The sequence below is a fragment of the Lycorma delicatula genome, chromosome 2, assembly GCF_047948215.1.
Source record: "Lycorma delicatula isolate Av1 chromosome 2, ASM4794821v1, whole genome shotgun sequence".
NCBI lineage: Eukaryota > Metazoa > Arthropoda > Insecta > Hemiptera > Fulgoridae > Lycorma > Lycorma delicatula.
In genome coordinates this window covers 107,404,103-107,420,626 of record NC_134456.1, presented here as the reverse complement: position 1 = coordinate 107,420,626, position 16,524 = coordinate 107,404,103, and the positions used below count along the sequence as shown (strand labels likewise).

The 16,524-nt window shown below is 30.4% G+C and overlaps 3 protein-coding genes across 3 annotated transcripts in view; 1 reads left to right on the top strand and 2 right to left on the bottom strand.

The window, feature by feature from the left end:
- SMC2 (structural maintenance of chromosomes 2) overlaps positions 1-2,968 on the bottom strand; it is a 68,094-nt gene extending 65,126 nt beyond the window's left edge. The window contains exons 1-2 of the mRNA XM_075355956.1: positions 2,677-2,968; positions 1,805-1,954 (exon numbers count right to left, since the gene is read on the bottom strand). Of these exons, the coding sequence (XP_075212071.1) occupies positions 1,805-1,954; positions 2,677-2,844 (318 nt within the window). The 5' untranslated portion in view covers positions 2,845-2,968. The remainder of the gene's footprint in view (positions 1-1,804; positions 1,955-2,676) is intronic.
- A 10,259-nt stretch (positions 2,969-13,227) lies between these two features.
- Positions 13,228-16,524, top strand: part of LOC142319078 (cytochrome P450 6a8-like) — a 38,493-nt gene continuing 35,196 nt past the window's right edge. The window contains exon 1 of the mRNA XM_075355955.1: positions 13,228-13,389. The gene's annotated coding sequence lies outside the window, so the exon portion shown is untranslated. The remainder of the gene's footprint in view (positions 13,390-16,524) is intronic.
- LOC142319926 (uncharacterized) lies at positions 14,559-15,065 on the bottom strand. The gene has a single exon (XM_075357600.1). The coding sequence runs from the start codon at positions 15,063-15,065 to the stop codon at positions 14,559-14,561; it is 507 nt and encodes a 168-aa protein (XP_075213715.1).

Below are 16,524 nucleotides of genomic sequence, written 5' to 3'. Positions count from 1 at the left end.
TAAATCTAGCAAATAAGATTATATTACATCATCTTTATATTATATATTATCTGTTTTTACTCACTGGCTGCATATAGACATGACCCATTCCTGCAGCAGCAATAATTATATTATAAAACATAATTGTTGTAACTGCACGCGTTCGCACACACACAGAGGTGTCATTGACTATACATTATACAAGATGTCCCAAGCTGTTGGCCAAACTTAAGGGACTGATTCAGAACATCAAAGTAAAAAGTTCATGAGACAAATGTCCCATCATCTTACTTGTTTCTGTTTTTTTTTTTTTTCAATAAAAATGCATAACTTAAGAACACCCTAAGATATTTCAATGAAATTTGGTGAGCATACCCAATAACACCTGTAAAATAAGTTTGAAAATTCCAAAATGGCCATTTAAATTTTTTAATTGTTAATAGCTCTATAAATATTAGTTCTATCAAATTATATTTCAGTATATAAAATATTAAACCTTAATATTTTGTATCACCCTTTTCTTTATGTGCAACAGAAAATTCTCCGGTCCATAGAGTGCAATAAACATTTTCATTGTTACTGTCATTGCACAATTTCAAAAATTTGTATTCGTGTTGCAGTTTAAAATTAAACACATTTTCTTTCACCCACTGCTAAACGATGAGACAAAAAATGAATAGAGATAAAATGATCAAAAATGTGTAGACGAGTTACTTCACGCAAGAAAACAACATAAACACATTGCCCCTGTTGTGTTGCCAAATGACAAGGTAAAAAGTTGTAGCGAGACTGGTAGCCATGCCACGTCAAATTCAACATCAGCGCTTGCTCCAAGGTTGGTTGAGAGATGCACAGCTGTAAGAGAATGTTTAAAAACATGATGTTGAACGTATAGGCCTAAAATTTAAAAAAATCCTCGCGTCATAAAATTTTCAAAACCCAGACATTCTTTTAACCAGACATTACCCTGGACAGCACTAACAAACCAGGACTGTCTGGGCTAATTACGGACATATGGTAAGCCTACCCTTGCATAGATAAATTAAACTATCATGACACAAGTTAAAAAAGAGAAATTAGAATATGTTACACATTTCTAGTTTAACTGACACAAACATTAGTTACACACCATCAGTGTAATATAACATCATTAAGTGATTTTTACAAAAATGTTAAGAAGAAAGATCTGCCTTTGTAAAACTTGACAGTATCTTCAACTTTTGGCAACTCTCAGATTTTGATTGTCTAACTGGTTGATTTTGTTTTGCAGCATAAGTGCAAATGAACTTCTCTAGCTAGCAGAAACAGATTAAATTGATTACATTTCACTATACATAGTAAGATAAAATAATGAATGGAAACAAATTAGTACATTTTGTTTTAATAACAGTGTCTTTCCATTAGGCTGGAGAATAATAAAGTTACTACAAATTTAATTTTGAAGTACACAGATAACATGTACAACGTATCTCACTACAATAGAAATTTCAATACAAAAATGTTGAGGCAAACAACTAACTGCATACTGTATAAAATGTTATTGTCTTAATAGTTACCAGTTAACATAAGATGAGGACAAACTGAAAATATGAAGCTGACCATAACAAAGTTCAAAAATACTATTAAATAAAGTTTCAAAACAATTAATTTTATGTAACTTTGGTCTAGTTTGTCATAAAAAATTAATTATTTGTATAATTTTCACCCCAGATTTTCATGTCCAAAATTGCAAATCAATACTTATGTTAAATATTAATCTATTGTAACAACTTCTGATATGAAAGAGATAAATTATAAGAAAATAAAAAGAAAAAAGTAAACTTACCTGACGTGTAATCGTAATTTCTTCATAACGATCATAACCAATGGGACTTTTATTACGGTCTCTATTATCAAATGTAACTGTAACACTTGCCTTAGTTATTCCAGCTTGTCCACTTTTATACACAAGTTCTTGAAGTGAACCAGCACGAACCTAAAAATATTAATAAATTTAATACGCAAAAGCTCACACTTAATAAAAATGAGTACACTCTTAGTAGTATGGTTTTTTATCAGAAATTTATAACTCAATAAAAATCTACATTGAAAGGTGTGATTATATTAACATTACATTCTAATAAATACAGTTTAATAATGTAATACCACTGTTATTATAAAATCTAACAAAGCTTTCGTCTATACATTAAAATATAGTTTTTCGTGTATTTCGAATAAATTGCATTATTTTGTAAGCATTTATAACATTTTTATAACTGTAAAATAAAATTACTTAATTTGTAAAGCTTTAAAAAACCAAAGAAACTTGGACTTTATAAACATAAATAATGTCACTAAGTTTATCACATACAAAGCTCAAGTTTGTATGTGATAACACATAGCCCCTACAAAAAACAAGCAATGGGCTAATGCCAAACTACCCTAAAATGTTCAATAAATTAAATCATTCACTTTACAGATTACTATATAGAAAACAACACAAAAATACTGAGTACGAACTGTTAATTCGTCATTTTCCTCGGCAGGGAATTAATAAATTTAAAGCAAAACAAAATACTCAATATGTAAAAATTCTTCCTATGCTGCTAATTATTTAACTAAAAATCTATACATTCCTAACCTATTTCTAACAATGAACTGTTAAACTACTAAAAGAGATTTAAAAAGTAAACAACTATAATAAATCAACAAATTTACCTGTGACAGATTTGTAATTCCAAGAACAAAACAAATAGAATCCAGAATATTTGACTTCCCACTACCGTTTAAGCCTGTAATAGCATTGAACTCAGGATCAAAATCCTTAACTTCTGTTCTTTTCCCATACGATTTAAATCCATCAATGACAATAGATTTGATATACATTTTAACATAAAACACAATAAAATTAACCTTTACCAAAGAACATTTACTGAACAATTACCGCCAAATATATAACACAAAACATAACGGAAATTGAATATAAAATATATCGAGCTCGCAAAGTATCGAAAACATGTCATATATTTACAGTAACGCAAAATATCATATTAAATAAATATATACATATTTCTTCGTAAAATACATATACAACATCAGAACAATGATATGTTCAAATAATAATTATAAGTAATATGGATTAGAGTTTCACCGTTAGGGAAGGAAAAACATGAAATAATGTAAAGCTTGCGTGCAGTTCGATATTTCCATATTACAACATGTATCGATACTGGCTAGAAATATTCTATGGCGCGTAAACGCCATAGAATTGAATTGATTCGTACTGAACGGTATTCTCATAATCTTTGTATTCTTTGAATTAACGGTGAGGTGAGATGATGCTTTTTCATGTATTTTTTAAAATTCTCTTTTGAAACTTAAAAAACACAGAATAATAAATAATTAAAAAGAACATTTGACAAAACTTTATGACAAACGTTTGGTCACATCGACAGAAAGCTTAATTTACAAATTTAGCTAACTGTGCGTAGTAACGTATAACATAGCTTTGTATATGAACTAGAACATTTAAATATGATCTATTTTAATAAATAATTCAACAATCACTTCTAAAAAGAATAGTCATCTATTACAAACTAACAATGTGCATCCTTACCAATCTAGACAACAGTACTGATTTTGTATTAGTCAACACAGTACTTAAGTTTATAAAAAAGGGCTTTATTAAACTTATGTTGCCATTTTTAATAAATTACCAAACTATTTGAAAAACTTCCCACCAATTTATTTCAAATACAGTTAAAAAATTTTCTTTTAAAAATAATGTTACTCTGTAGATAAATTTTTAAATAATATTAAATAAAAAAGTTTAAAACCAGATTTTTCTGCATTCCGTTCAAATTACACAAATATATAATTTTCAGTTGCATATTCTGAAATGTGAATTACACTGTAGTAATATTCTATATATAATAATTTACCTCAACATTATTTCATGCATTTATTTTAAATAATTAATATGAATTTTAATTGCATCTATCTTTTATATTATATTTATACTTTATCTCATACTGATGTGATCTATAATATGTATTATTAAATAGGGTGATCAGTACAAGAGATTTATTTATATAGTCTGCTGTTTCTCTAATCAATTAGCACTCTAAATCTTGCCACAGCTGAGCTGTGTGAATCTGCCTTTAGAACTGGACAGGCCAATTTAATACTACCGAATCATTCTATGATAAATTGAGTACTATCAGTTACATTAGGCAAATATGAATATCTTATATTTGATTGTCCTTCTTTTTGGGTGAAGAGTAAAGGAATGCATTACTAAAACTTAAAGGTCATGGAGAAAAATTGTTGATAAAAGCCAAATAAAGGTAATAACGGTGAGGCTTTGTATCGTGCCCTTTATTGCCAGACACCTGTAATATTGGAGTTTTTCAAAGAAGTTGTGTTCAGTTCTCATAATCATAGTTAACAGATGACTCTACATCTATGTGGAAATGAATCCACAGACAATCAAAGATAACTCTGATGACTCTAAAGGTAAACTCTATTTAATGGCAGAATGACTAAGCAGATTAAACCAAGGTGTATGTGGATGAAACCCAAATCAAGCTTCATACCAAGACAATTTTATCTCAGAATTACCTAGTATTTTGGATTTATTGATACTTTCATTAACTTAGAAATATCATTATCTAGTTAGTCATTTGTGAGGCAGATGTTTTTGGTTAGAAATTTTCAATGATATATCAAGTGGTACTTATTTTCATTGATTCCAGAATTATGTCCAAATGAAATTTTAATTAATGAAATATTTGGATTTTAGAAGGGGATGGCACATCAGTTCGAATCAGACTTCATCTCCTTTTTTTTTTAATTTAAATATATTGATTTATTAATAATTATTAACCCCTGCTTGTAAAAAAAATTTACGATAAATAATAATTCCATAAAATAATTAATAAATAAATTCCATAAATAATAATATAGCAATAAAAATAAAAAAAAACATCAGAAGTTATTAATGAAATAAAATTTTATGTACTCTTCATTTTTAAAAAAATGTATATATGAAATTTAATAGGCAAACAAGGAAGTTATGTGGTGCCTGCATCAAATTTTTTAACTAAAACTGTGATGTGAGACCAATAAAAAAGGGCAATAGGATAATTACTGATTCAGAAGAGTTACAGGAGGGATATGGATTTTATTTTCATCATGGATTTCAGATAAATAATTCCTCATATATTGTCTTTTGTGATGGAGATTACAATATGGATACTATTGATGTGCTTTAGTTTAAAAGAGGAGGTATGAAATCTCTTAGACTTAGAGAGCAACTAGTGTTGATGGTATTCTACCGTTTGTTGTCAATGGTCTGGATGGTTGTATAGCTTCAGTATTGCAACAAATGTTTATGTTTAACTATTGGAATTTTTCCCTGATTTTCCTGTTTTGAAAAAGGAAGATCTGCATTAATTTTGAAATATTTATTAGTTTTGAATTTGGTATCAAAAGTCTAAAAAAATTATCCACCAAAATTCTGTTTTTCATAGTATTTAGCCTTGCGAGCATGGTTTTATAACTATGAGGTCTACCACTAACTAATCTTGATGAAATATTAGAGTTCATAGTCCCTGAGATCAAAGGTAAGAAACAGGTTGATGTTGTAAATTAGATTTTCAGAAAGCCTTTGCCAAGACATCTCATGATTTATTTTTGTAAAAATTTACTCTTTTTTGTATCACAAACAGCAATCCTACCTCTTTAAGCTAGCATTTAAAGTAAAGGTTTAGAATTTCTAGTTTGTATACTGCTCCATTTGATGTTCTTTAGAGTTCTAATTTGGGCTTTTTATTATTCACATAAATGACATCGCTATCTTTGTTTCTTTCAAGATCCTTTTGTTTCCTGATGATGTCAAAATTTTTGTTAAGATGAATTTTAAAGCTGATAAGTTGATTTTGCAGAAAAATATATTTAGAATACATCAATGGTCTATTGTAATGAAACGTCTCTCAGTCTAGAAAAAAACCATTGTTGTTATGTATTCTAGAAATACATTGAAAGTTAAATAATTATACGTGGGAAAAATGTAGGACAGTAATTCATATTTTCAGTTTATAATTTGTGGGACCCAAGTGAAAGTCTGCCGAGGATGTTTTATGAAAGTCCTTAATGGACCCAGATGTTGATACTCTTACAGAAGTGCATCTACTGGAAGTTTTGTTCAAAGTGATCAGAGAAGTAAAACAGCCTCCCTACACAATCAGCAAAGACAGATTGTCTAAAGTACAAAAACATAAATAGTTTCCCAACCTAATTATACAAGAAGAAAATATAATCAAAACTTTTTGCCACCATATCTGATGATTGACAATTATGTATTGCTTGTAACGGGTGATCGTAAAGTCTCGCAACACAAATGACAACAGATTGTTTTTTAGAAAGCCTTTTTATTAATTTACAAATTAAGACTAACGTTTACAAACGTATTACTTACAAGTTTATAATAAGTGCTGGAAATGTCCACCAGATTTTCAATGCATGAATCAACGCGTTTTCTTACATTGTTTGCGGCGACTTTTTCCAGCAGTGATATTTGACACACAGTTCTCAAATTTTGTTTAAGTATCAAGTGTATGCGGGTTGTTTGAGTACACATTATCTTACAAAAAGCCCCACAAATAAAAATCGGCTGGACTCAGGATCGGTGAACGAGGAGGCCATTCACCACGAGAAATTATCCAGTTATCGACGAAATTGCAAATTACTGTTTGCCGTGAATGTAGTTGCTCCGTCTTGTAGCTAGCAATCACGTTCATCAGCATGGAGCAAAGCTATAAACTGCATAATTATTTCTTGATATCTAATACCATCAAAACCCCCTCACATAAAGATTTTTTGAGTCATTTTCGAAGACTTTAGTTGAACCAGTCTTTATATATTAATTAAAATAGACTTCAACACAAGTGCGTGTGTTTTTTAGGTTAACGGGGTCTTGAAATGCTAAATTCCCGATATTTAAAACGTTTTCCGATTGCTGTACTATAGCTAAGCTACTGCAGCAGCAGTAATGCTGTAGCCGATAAAGTAAACATTTATATTTTAATTAAACATCTATTTTGACTTCCTGCATAGTGTTCTGATCTATATAAATAAAAATGTGAATGTTCGTTTGTTCAAAATTTTAAATCTCTAAAGTTCTTCACCGATCGCTTTGAAATTTTGACACAACGTTGCATTCGAATACGCGCGTGTTTTTATACACCTACTATTTATATACCTAAGATGTCACAACTGAGTCAGGTAAAAACATTCTTTTTTAAAAAACAGCGCTATCTGTTGGACGTAAAAGCAACACACGCTATACTAAATATTTTACGATTCTATTTCAATGTTTCCGATATGTGTGTCCGATTTACGCGTGGGGAAAAGGGGAAAGAGGGAAAATCGAAAAAGGTAAAAGGGAAGAACGTAGGATGGAAAAAAGGATAAAGCGGAAAACGGGGAGAAAGAAAAACGGGAAAAGGAAATGGAAAGGAGAAAGGAGAAAAAATAAAAAAGATAAAAGGAAATAAGAGAAAGATAAATGGGGAAGGAAAAGGAAAATGTGAGGAAAAGGGGAAAGTGTGGAAAGGAAAAGAGAAAATGAGAAAATGAAAAGAGAATGTGGTAAAAAGGAAAATGGGTCAAGGAAAAGGAGAAAAAGGAAAGGGAAAAGGGTCAAGGAAAGTGTTAAACGGAAAAAGGGAAAGGTTAAATTCTGTGAAGTTCCGTAATGCTCATTTTGTTAATGTTTTATCAAACTTTCAATTGTGTTCATTTAATCCATATATATATTCAAATCTAGCAATAACGAAGCATTGCCGGATCTGCTAGTAAGCAATAATTCTTTATACTTTTCCATTTTTTAATTTTTGAAATCTAAATTGTTTTCTTATCTTGTCTTTAATATCTTCCTATTAAGTCTTTATACTTGATAAAACGTTTGTTTTCATATTTTTAATAATTATAAAATCTTACTTTCTTAGAAAAAAAAAACAAGTTGCACAAAAAAAAAATTTCTTAAGAATTTACTTTTATACTGTGTATAACCAAGTCGATATTTAAATACGCGTGATAATAGATTAAGTTAAATATGTCAACGAGTTTTACTCAGAAGTGATGTTTATAATCATTTCTGATTTAATTAATATCTCCTTACTAAATAAACAACTGAAGGTCTTATTTTATTAAGAGCTTGATAGGTTAACAAACATACATAAGTAATTAGTAAACTAAACAAGTAGTAGTTATTACTTTCTTCTTCAATGAAGAAACATGAATTAGTGAATGCTGAATTCAAATATAATAATTACTTCATAATAACAGCAAAACAAGTGCGGGTGGTTGTATTTTATTCCCCAATCCCCCTTTTCTGTGCATTTCATTTCGTTAATAAATTTTTTCTTAAAATAAAAAATCTAAACAAAATACCTTTTTGACTGATAATTTTCACGTAATACAGGTAAACCTCTGTAAGAAATACACTACAAATTAATAAAATTCGACTAAATGGATATTTTATTATTCCTATTAACTGGAGAAAAGAGGTCTAACAAAGTAAGTTTTAACTAAACTTTCTAGTAGAATCATTTCTTTACACAAGCAGTTCTCTAACTGTGGTATGTGTACCAAATAAGACACAATATTAAAAAAAAATTTAAACAAGGTGAACGTAGTTTAGTAAAATTATAGGTCGTCTATAGCTATTTTATTTCTCATGTACCTACTTTACTTAAATTAATTTGATCTTGTTTTGTTGGCATAAAACATAAATTAACATGAATAAGTTGCTTAATAGAGCAACGAAAGACAAATATCGTCAGTTAAAACCTTGTACCATTGAGCTCAACTTCTAAACCAAAATATGCGTTGATACTACTGTCAAATGATATGCAACGCAGAGTTGAAATCACGGCATTAAAAGAGAACTCAGTAACTCAAATCAAAAGTAATGATTTTTTCATCGTATCGTTCGAGAAAACGATAGGTATATTATACTATGCTCAACTTATGATTTACGTGCGGTATGTATTTCAAATAGAATTAAACACGAAGTACTGCCGATGAAATATTCAAAAAGCTGGATGACTTCTTTGCAGAAAATGGACTGGACTGGAAACAGTGCGTTGGCTACTGTTCTGTTTTAATTTTATTAAGTGACCGTATTCAATTACTGCTACACAAAGAGGTGAGATAGCTTTCTAAAGCAAAATTGCTAACAAGTTTGAGTGAGTAACATTCAAAAGTGCAGCTCTTCATAATGGATACAGATTTTGAACTGCGTGATCGATTGACAGATGAGCTATCGATCACAACACTAGTCTACGTATCAGGTATTTTCAATCGCCTCAATGACTTAAATTATAAAAGGTGAAACAATAAATCAATTTTCTGTAGACGCAAAATAAAAGCATTTACCAAAAAATGTCAAACGATGAATAATAATGATTTCAGTTAAAACCTGCAGTCTTTTCCAAATGTGGAAAATTTTGTTATAATACAAAAAATTGAAATGGAAGATAACCTTATCAATAATGTAAAACACCATTTCCTAATGCTTGCTGAAACATTTGAAGCATATTTTAAAGAATACTGTTCTGAATCCCTTAAAGATACGAATCCCCTTCATACTGGATATCATTTCTGGAACCCTAACTAACAACGAAACATCTTTGATACAACTATCTTGCGATGGAGGTTTGAAAATGGAATTTACTAAATTAGAATAATATGAATTTTGGCTAAAGGTAAAAATAAATATCCGTCGCTATCCAGAAAAGCGTCCTTATTTTTAATTCCATTTTCTCCCATACATATTTGTGAAACCTTATTTTCTGTTTTGGTGACAGAAAAAATAAACTTCGCATTAAACTGAACCCTGACCCGAATTTGAACATAAAAGTAAGTTCAAGTCTCTTTACTTCTTTCAAGCATGTAGCACTATCCTTTCACTAAATGTTCAATCTTGAAGAAAATTCAATCATTAATGTACGTAAATGTATAGTATAACATTTCTTCGTTAAGTAAATAAATGTTTTTGTAAACAAATTATTAAAATAATTGTAATAAATAAAAAAAATTGTAATGCATGATTTTTTTAAACAAACTGATAACTTTCAAAAAAGATTGTAAGTTTTTATTGTTCTACCATTCTGAGACATAATTCCATCGCTAAATTACATATGCAATATTTCATCGTTATTCTAATTACATATCTTACTTTTTTTTAAAATTTAAAGTCGCATCAACAATTAAAGTCGTTAACGACTTAATTATCAGCGTAATGTAACTGTACCGGTAAATATGTAGTCTTGAACAAACTCAGGCCGACCATTCCTGAGATGTGTGGTTTGTAAGTAATTGAAACCCAATCACTTAAGAACACCGATATCCACGATCTAGTATCCAAATCCGAATAAAAGCAACTGTCTTTATTAGGATTTGAGCCTGAGAACTCTCGACTTCGAAATCAGCTGATTTACAACGTCGAGTTTATCACTAGACCAGTCCGGTGGATTAATAATTCAGTGATACTCTACTAATCTGTAATTCACATGAGTGGTACGAAAAAATTTTGAGAACCGCCGCTTTACACGATTAAGACGTAAGTTTGTATTTGCCTTAATAAAAAATCATTAGAGTCCAAGAATCTAGAATAGTAAGAGTGCTATTCTGCTTTGAAATACTGTGCCTATAGCAGATATTCTCTTAACGAATTCACGTCAAAACTATTATTATTAAAAATTCAGTTAATAACCAAGTATAATAATATACTTGGGTAGTAGTATTAAGAAAAATATACGGTAAATACGAGAAAGTGTCAGGTAAAATATGTTAAATCAGATGAATACTTAAGACTGTAATCGATTAGACAAATCGTTTGTTATCTGACGGTTCTAAAACCCATTGATATCCTTATTTTATATTGGATACGAAAAATTATACAGATAATGATTATTTTTGGTTTAATAATAATTAAGTCACAATTTTTTTGTTGTTTTTTTTTTTACAAAAAATACCTGTATGTCTGTTTGAGATATTCTTAGACATTAAATTAATATAATTTTTTAATATCTGAATAAAGTTGATATAAAATTATGGATTATGTGATACTGTACGCGGAAATGACAATGATTATGGTACGCGGAAATGATTATGTTGCGTGCAAATGACAATTGAAGTATTTTTATATGTAGATTAAAATCTTAAGTATTCTTATCTGAAGTTATAATTTCGAAAAATTTATTTCGGAACATATTAAAAAGAAAAAGTATTTTAATCTTCCTTTATGTATAAAAAGAGTAAAGTTTATACTTTATGTAAAATAAAGTATAAATTTACACTTTTTTTTACTTTATGTAAAAAGAGTAAAATTTGACTAAAGTGCTTGATGAAAAAATAAAAACAATATTTGTTTTAAGAAATACTACAAGTTTTCTCTGAAAATCTAATCTTTATTGCGTATCTATTATCTGTATATAAGAATTAAAAATTTCCACGTTTTAAAAACCGTAATGAAAATGCAATTCATTTTATCTCAATGTACTAGATAAGAAGCGTGATTTTCCATCATGCCATGAGAAACCCTTATCATTTAGGTTTATTATTATTATTAACTAATAAGAGTTTTATTGACTTTTGCAGCGAGGTAGCATTTGGTTCTCGATTCGTTATCTGGTTTTCTTCTGCTTTTTACTTATTAACGAATCTTGTCTGTCTAAATTTAATAACTAACATCGATATTGAAATCTTGTTGGGACCTGATCGCTCTAGGAGCATCTTTTTTCCGTATCTGGTTTAGTATGAAAGCAGTCCCAAGGGATACTCAGAGGGAATTATTCACCCCTGCACTTCCTCCATCTTCGTACGAATAATCCTCACCAACACACCGTGTGCCGCATCTGTTCAGTCCGCAGCATAGTCCCCATGATATGATATTATCCGAGAAAGGAGGCCGAATTCTCTCCAGCATGCTTCCGTATACTGCAGAACCGATCCCAGACGAACACTGTGTGTTCTACGGTGTCTTCGTCCGCGCAATAGTTTAATTCCGCGGATGATCTGAACGTCTACCCACATAGGTGTGCTTTAAAACACCAGTGACCGCTAAAGATGACAGGTTTTGCTATTTAGTCATCTCTGGAGGTCCTGGATCAGTCTGTAGGCCTATCTGTTCTTTGTAGATTGATTCCATCTCTTTCGGTATCTAAAAGAAATTATTATTCCTTTTTAAACCCAAGTCGCATAATGATGAGCGTTTAAAGAACTAAATCACTTTTTTTCTTGGAAATAAATCATCTTCACCCTCACAATATAAAGGAAATATTATTTGCGCCGGTAACCCTACTAGATGACTATTTTTTAAATTCGTCATCCCTTATAGAATTTACAAAAATTAATAAACAACAATATAGGGTTATTATTCTAAGTACTGCAGTATAAAAAACGATTTATTCTACTACAAATAACTGTTTATATCTTAAGAACAAAATTAAAGTATTAAGTAAAAAATTTCTACTTACAAAAAAAAAATGGTATAAAAAATTGAATTTTTTTAATATTTAAAAAATACATATTTAAGAAATACTACAAGTTTTCTCTGAAAATCTAATCTTTATTGAGTATCTATTATCTATTTTGTTTTAGATGATTAATTCACCAATTTAACCGGGAAATATGCGCATAAAAATATGAATTGTGGTAGAATATGAAAAGATTAACAAAATCAAGATTCTTAACTGGATTTTCTGCATGAAGGATAGAAATCTGCTACTCTGTAGCAGAGGTCGGAATTTTATTTGAAGAGTTTAAGCACCGACTAAACGTTCGTAAAAATTAAACTCCCTACACGAGGTAAGTTTTATTATAATACTCGCCGATTTTCGTAGCAGAGTGGTAACAACTTTGTCTTTCATCCGGAAAATTATATGTTCAAATTGCGGTCAGATTTAATATTTTTCAACGGTTAAAACAAAAATCATTATTTATAATAAAAAAGAAGTATTGTAGCAATAATCGAGATGTGCCTAGAGAGAAAATAATTAAATAATAGGGAAAATTGCATCGCATAATTATTGTTTAACTTAAAACAAAACGTATGGATTAACATAGAAAGGACCGTGCTTTTGAATAGCTTCTTTCTTCATTACAACACCAGCTAAACTATTTTCTGATGTATGTAATTTTATGTTCCAGTGTTCATATAAAATTTGAAAATAACTACTCGCATAAAGAAAAGTCATTATCAGCAGAATTAGATACGTAAACAATTTTATATGGGATATCGAGACACTAAAATGTTAAATAAAGTCGTTTTTGGGTTGAAATTTTGTCATACTTAAGACGAAAGTAGGTCAGTGGTGTCCAACCTTTAACGGGTTTGAGCCAATTAAGAATTTAACATTTTTGGTGAGCCACACATATATTTTGCTTCTAATATGTAAATTTAAAACGTATACTAAACGTAATTTAAAACGTAATGTAATTAAAATGTAATTTAAAACGTATATTTTAAACGTAATGATGAAAAAAAATGCAATATATTAAATAAAATGCGTAATTTATTAAAATACAAATTAAATATAAGAAAAATATATTTTAATGTGAAACCTGACATTGCATTTCTTCTGCCAGTTTCTTGTACTCTGGTACATACGATGTTATAGCTAAATTCATTCAGATGTTCTTAGTTATCCTGGATCTGAACTCTGATGTTAGCAAGTTCATTCTTGAAAAACCACTTCGCAAAGGAAAGTTGATCCAAAGCAGGAGTGTAGCCTTTGAAAAATTTCTTTTAAGAGTGGATATTTTTTCTCATCTACGAGCATCCTAAAGTTTGTTTGTGATATTCTTGTTTTTAATTGTAGATCAGGCTGAAAATCAATTATTTCCATTTCTAGATTAGTAGCATTTTTATTTATCGTATTTGCAATTTGCTGCGATATTTCAGAAATATTAGTATCAACAAATGTATTTAAAATGAATGAAGCGATTGGCTGAATTTTACGAAAATTAGAAAATCTAATTTCAAAATTACTTTTAAGCTCAGTGAGAGCTTCAGAATATTTATTTGTTTTAATTTTCTTATATTTCTTAATTTGTAGAGTGACCAAAGTTACATTCCTTTATTTGGACCATCCACAAATTTAATTTTGATTTAGATGCATTGATACTTCCTATTAATTCAATAATAGTATTTTCTTTTCCCTGAAGTTCAAGATTGAGTATATTCATTTCACTTGTTCTTTTGTAAGAAAGGCTAAATCAGATGACCAGCTATGATCACTAAGTTCTACATAATTTTCGTTTCTAGATTCTACAAATTGTTTTATCTCTGGAAGAAGCTCTAAAAATCGTTGCAGGACTTTTCCCTTAGTAAGCCATCTAATTCCAGAATGGAACATTAAAGTTCCATATTCAGCATCGAGTTCATTGTCAGTTTTTTTAATAATCTGTTCTGAAGTGGTCTGGCACTAATAGAATTGGCAATTTCTAGATCAACTTTCATGACGTGTTCATAATGGAGCGCTTTTGTACGTAATACCTGTTGCTGTATGGCGCAGTGTTAGTGAAAAAAATTAGAAACTCAGCATCATTCTTGTAAAACGTGATGAAGCCAACATCAGAATCAACCATGACAGGTGCGCCATCTGTTGTAATGGCAGTTTTTGAAGCGGAAGATTAATTTCTGTAATACGGTTTTTAATAACTTGGTATATGTCCTCACGTGCATTTCCTTTTAATGGCAAAATTGACATTATATCCTCCTTTGCTGAGCAATCGTTAAAAACTATCCTTATCAAAATATTTGTTTGAGCTACATTACAGGTATCTGTTGATTCATCACTCTGTAAACTTAGAAGAACACATTTTTGTAAATCGTCTTTTAATTGTGCTCTGATATCCTCAGACATTGCTTCTATTCTACGAGTGACTGAATTTCTGGGTAATTGAACTTCTTGGATAGCTAACATAATTTCATTCTTATTTTTCAATTCTTGAAATAATATCTCTGATGCAGCAAGCATCGATTCTTTAATTATGTTGCCATCCTCAAACGGTTTTTTTGTGCATTGCAAGTACATGTGAAATCTTAAATGATACAATCATAACAGCTTTCGTTTTATTCATGAACCTGGTAAACAAAGATTGTTTGGCAACTAATACGATTTTCATTTCCTTCAATTTAGATTTTCTTAAATTGCCGTTAGGAGGCTATTCAGTATCATATGTTTTATGAGCTGTTGCGAAATGTCGTTCTATGTTGCATTTTTTCTAATCAGTAACTGTTGAACCGCAAATCAAACAAATAAATTTGCCGTTAAAATAAATAAAAATATATATCTCTTCCCATTCTTCGTGAAAATTATAGTTGTATACACGTTTTTCTTTTTCTCTGATTCCTGTGCCGACATGATTAGAAAACATGCTTACCGACATGGTTACAAAATAATTGCTTATATATAATAATGACTAATGTTGTGATAAATAGAAACAAATATTTTTATACCTGGATGAAACCACTTGTTACTTCATACACCACTTGTGATAAATAACAGTTCTGTATTATAAAATAACTCAACGAACCAATCTTGCTGCCCTCTCGGTAGCTACTGGCCAGTGTCAGCGCACAGCCACTATAAACTGAGATAAACCGGCGTATCCCGAAGAGTGCTTCGGGTGATGCAGTTTCCGAACGAAAATATTCCTGGTCAGTGGCGTAATAATTTAATAAAACAGAAAAAATTTACAAATAATCGACTGAATTAATACCTATAATTAATGTCTTTTCTTCTTTCTATACATTAAAATTAAAGAAATGTCTGAGCAACTGTGGCCATTAATCGCGGTATTGTATTTTAAAGAGCAAATAAGTTTTAGACATTTCATGCCCAAGTTGATAAAATGACTCGCATCAAAAGTAACCGCGAGCCACGGTGGCTCGCAAGGTATGGGTTGGACTCTCCTGTAGTAGGTTAAAGATAAGTGAGTAGTAGATAAGTGATAGTAGATAGTAGATAGATAGATAAGTGAGTAGTAGGTTAAAGATAATGATAGAGGAGAAAGTATAAATGAGGTACATAAGCTAAAATATCTAGGGGTGATATTTGAGAGGAGCTGCCGGTTTATTGAACACATTATTAGCGGTTGTAAGAGGGCAGAAGATATGGCAAAGGCGCTCAATATTATTTTGAACTCACAGAGCGCCCCAAGAGCGTCGAAAAGGAAGTTGATGGTATCGGCAGTGACTTCTCCAATGTTATATGCTGCGAAGGTCTGGGGGTCTTCTTTAAGGTATAAGTGAAATCTGACAAGAATGGTCAGAGTCTATAGGAAGCTGTTGCTAGGGGTGATTTCAGCTTATAGGACAGTTTCATTTGAGGCGGTGTGCGTACTGTCGTCTACACCACCGCTTGAACTGCAGTTTCGAGGAAAGAAGAGACACAGCACAGGACGTAGATAGACATGAAGCCAAGATCAGGCTTATGGAAAAATGGAAGGATAGATGGAGAGAAGAGGAGGTCGCTAGACGAACAAAAGAAT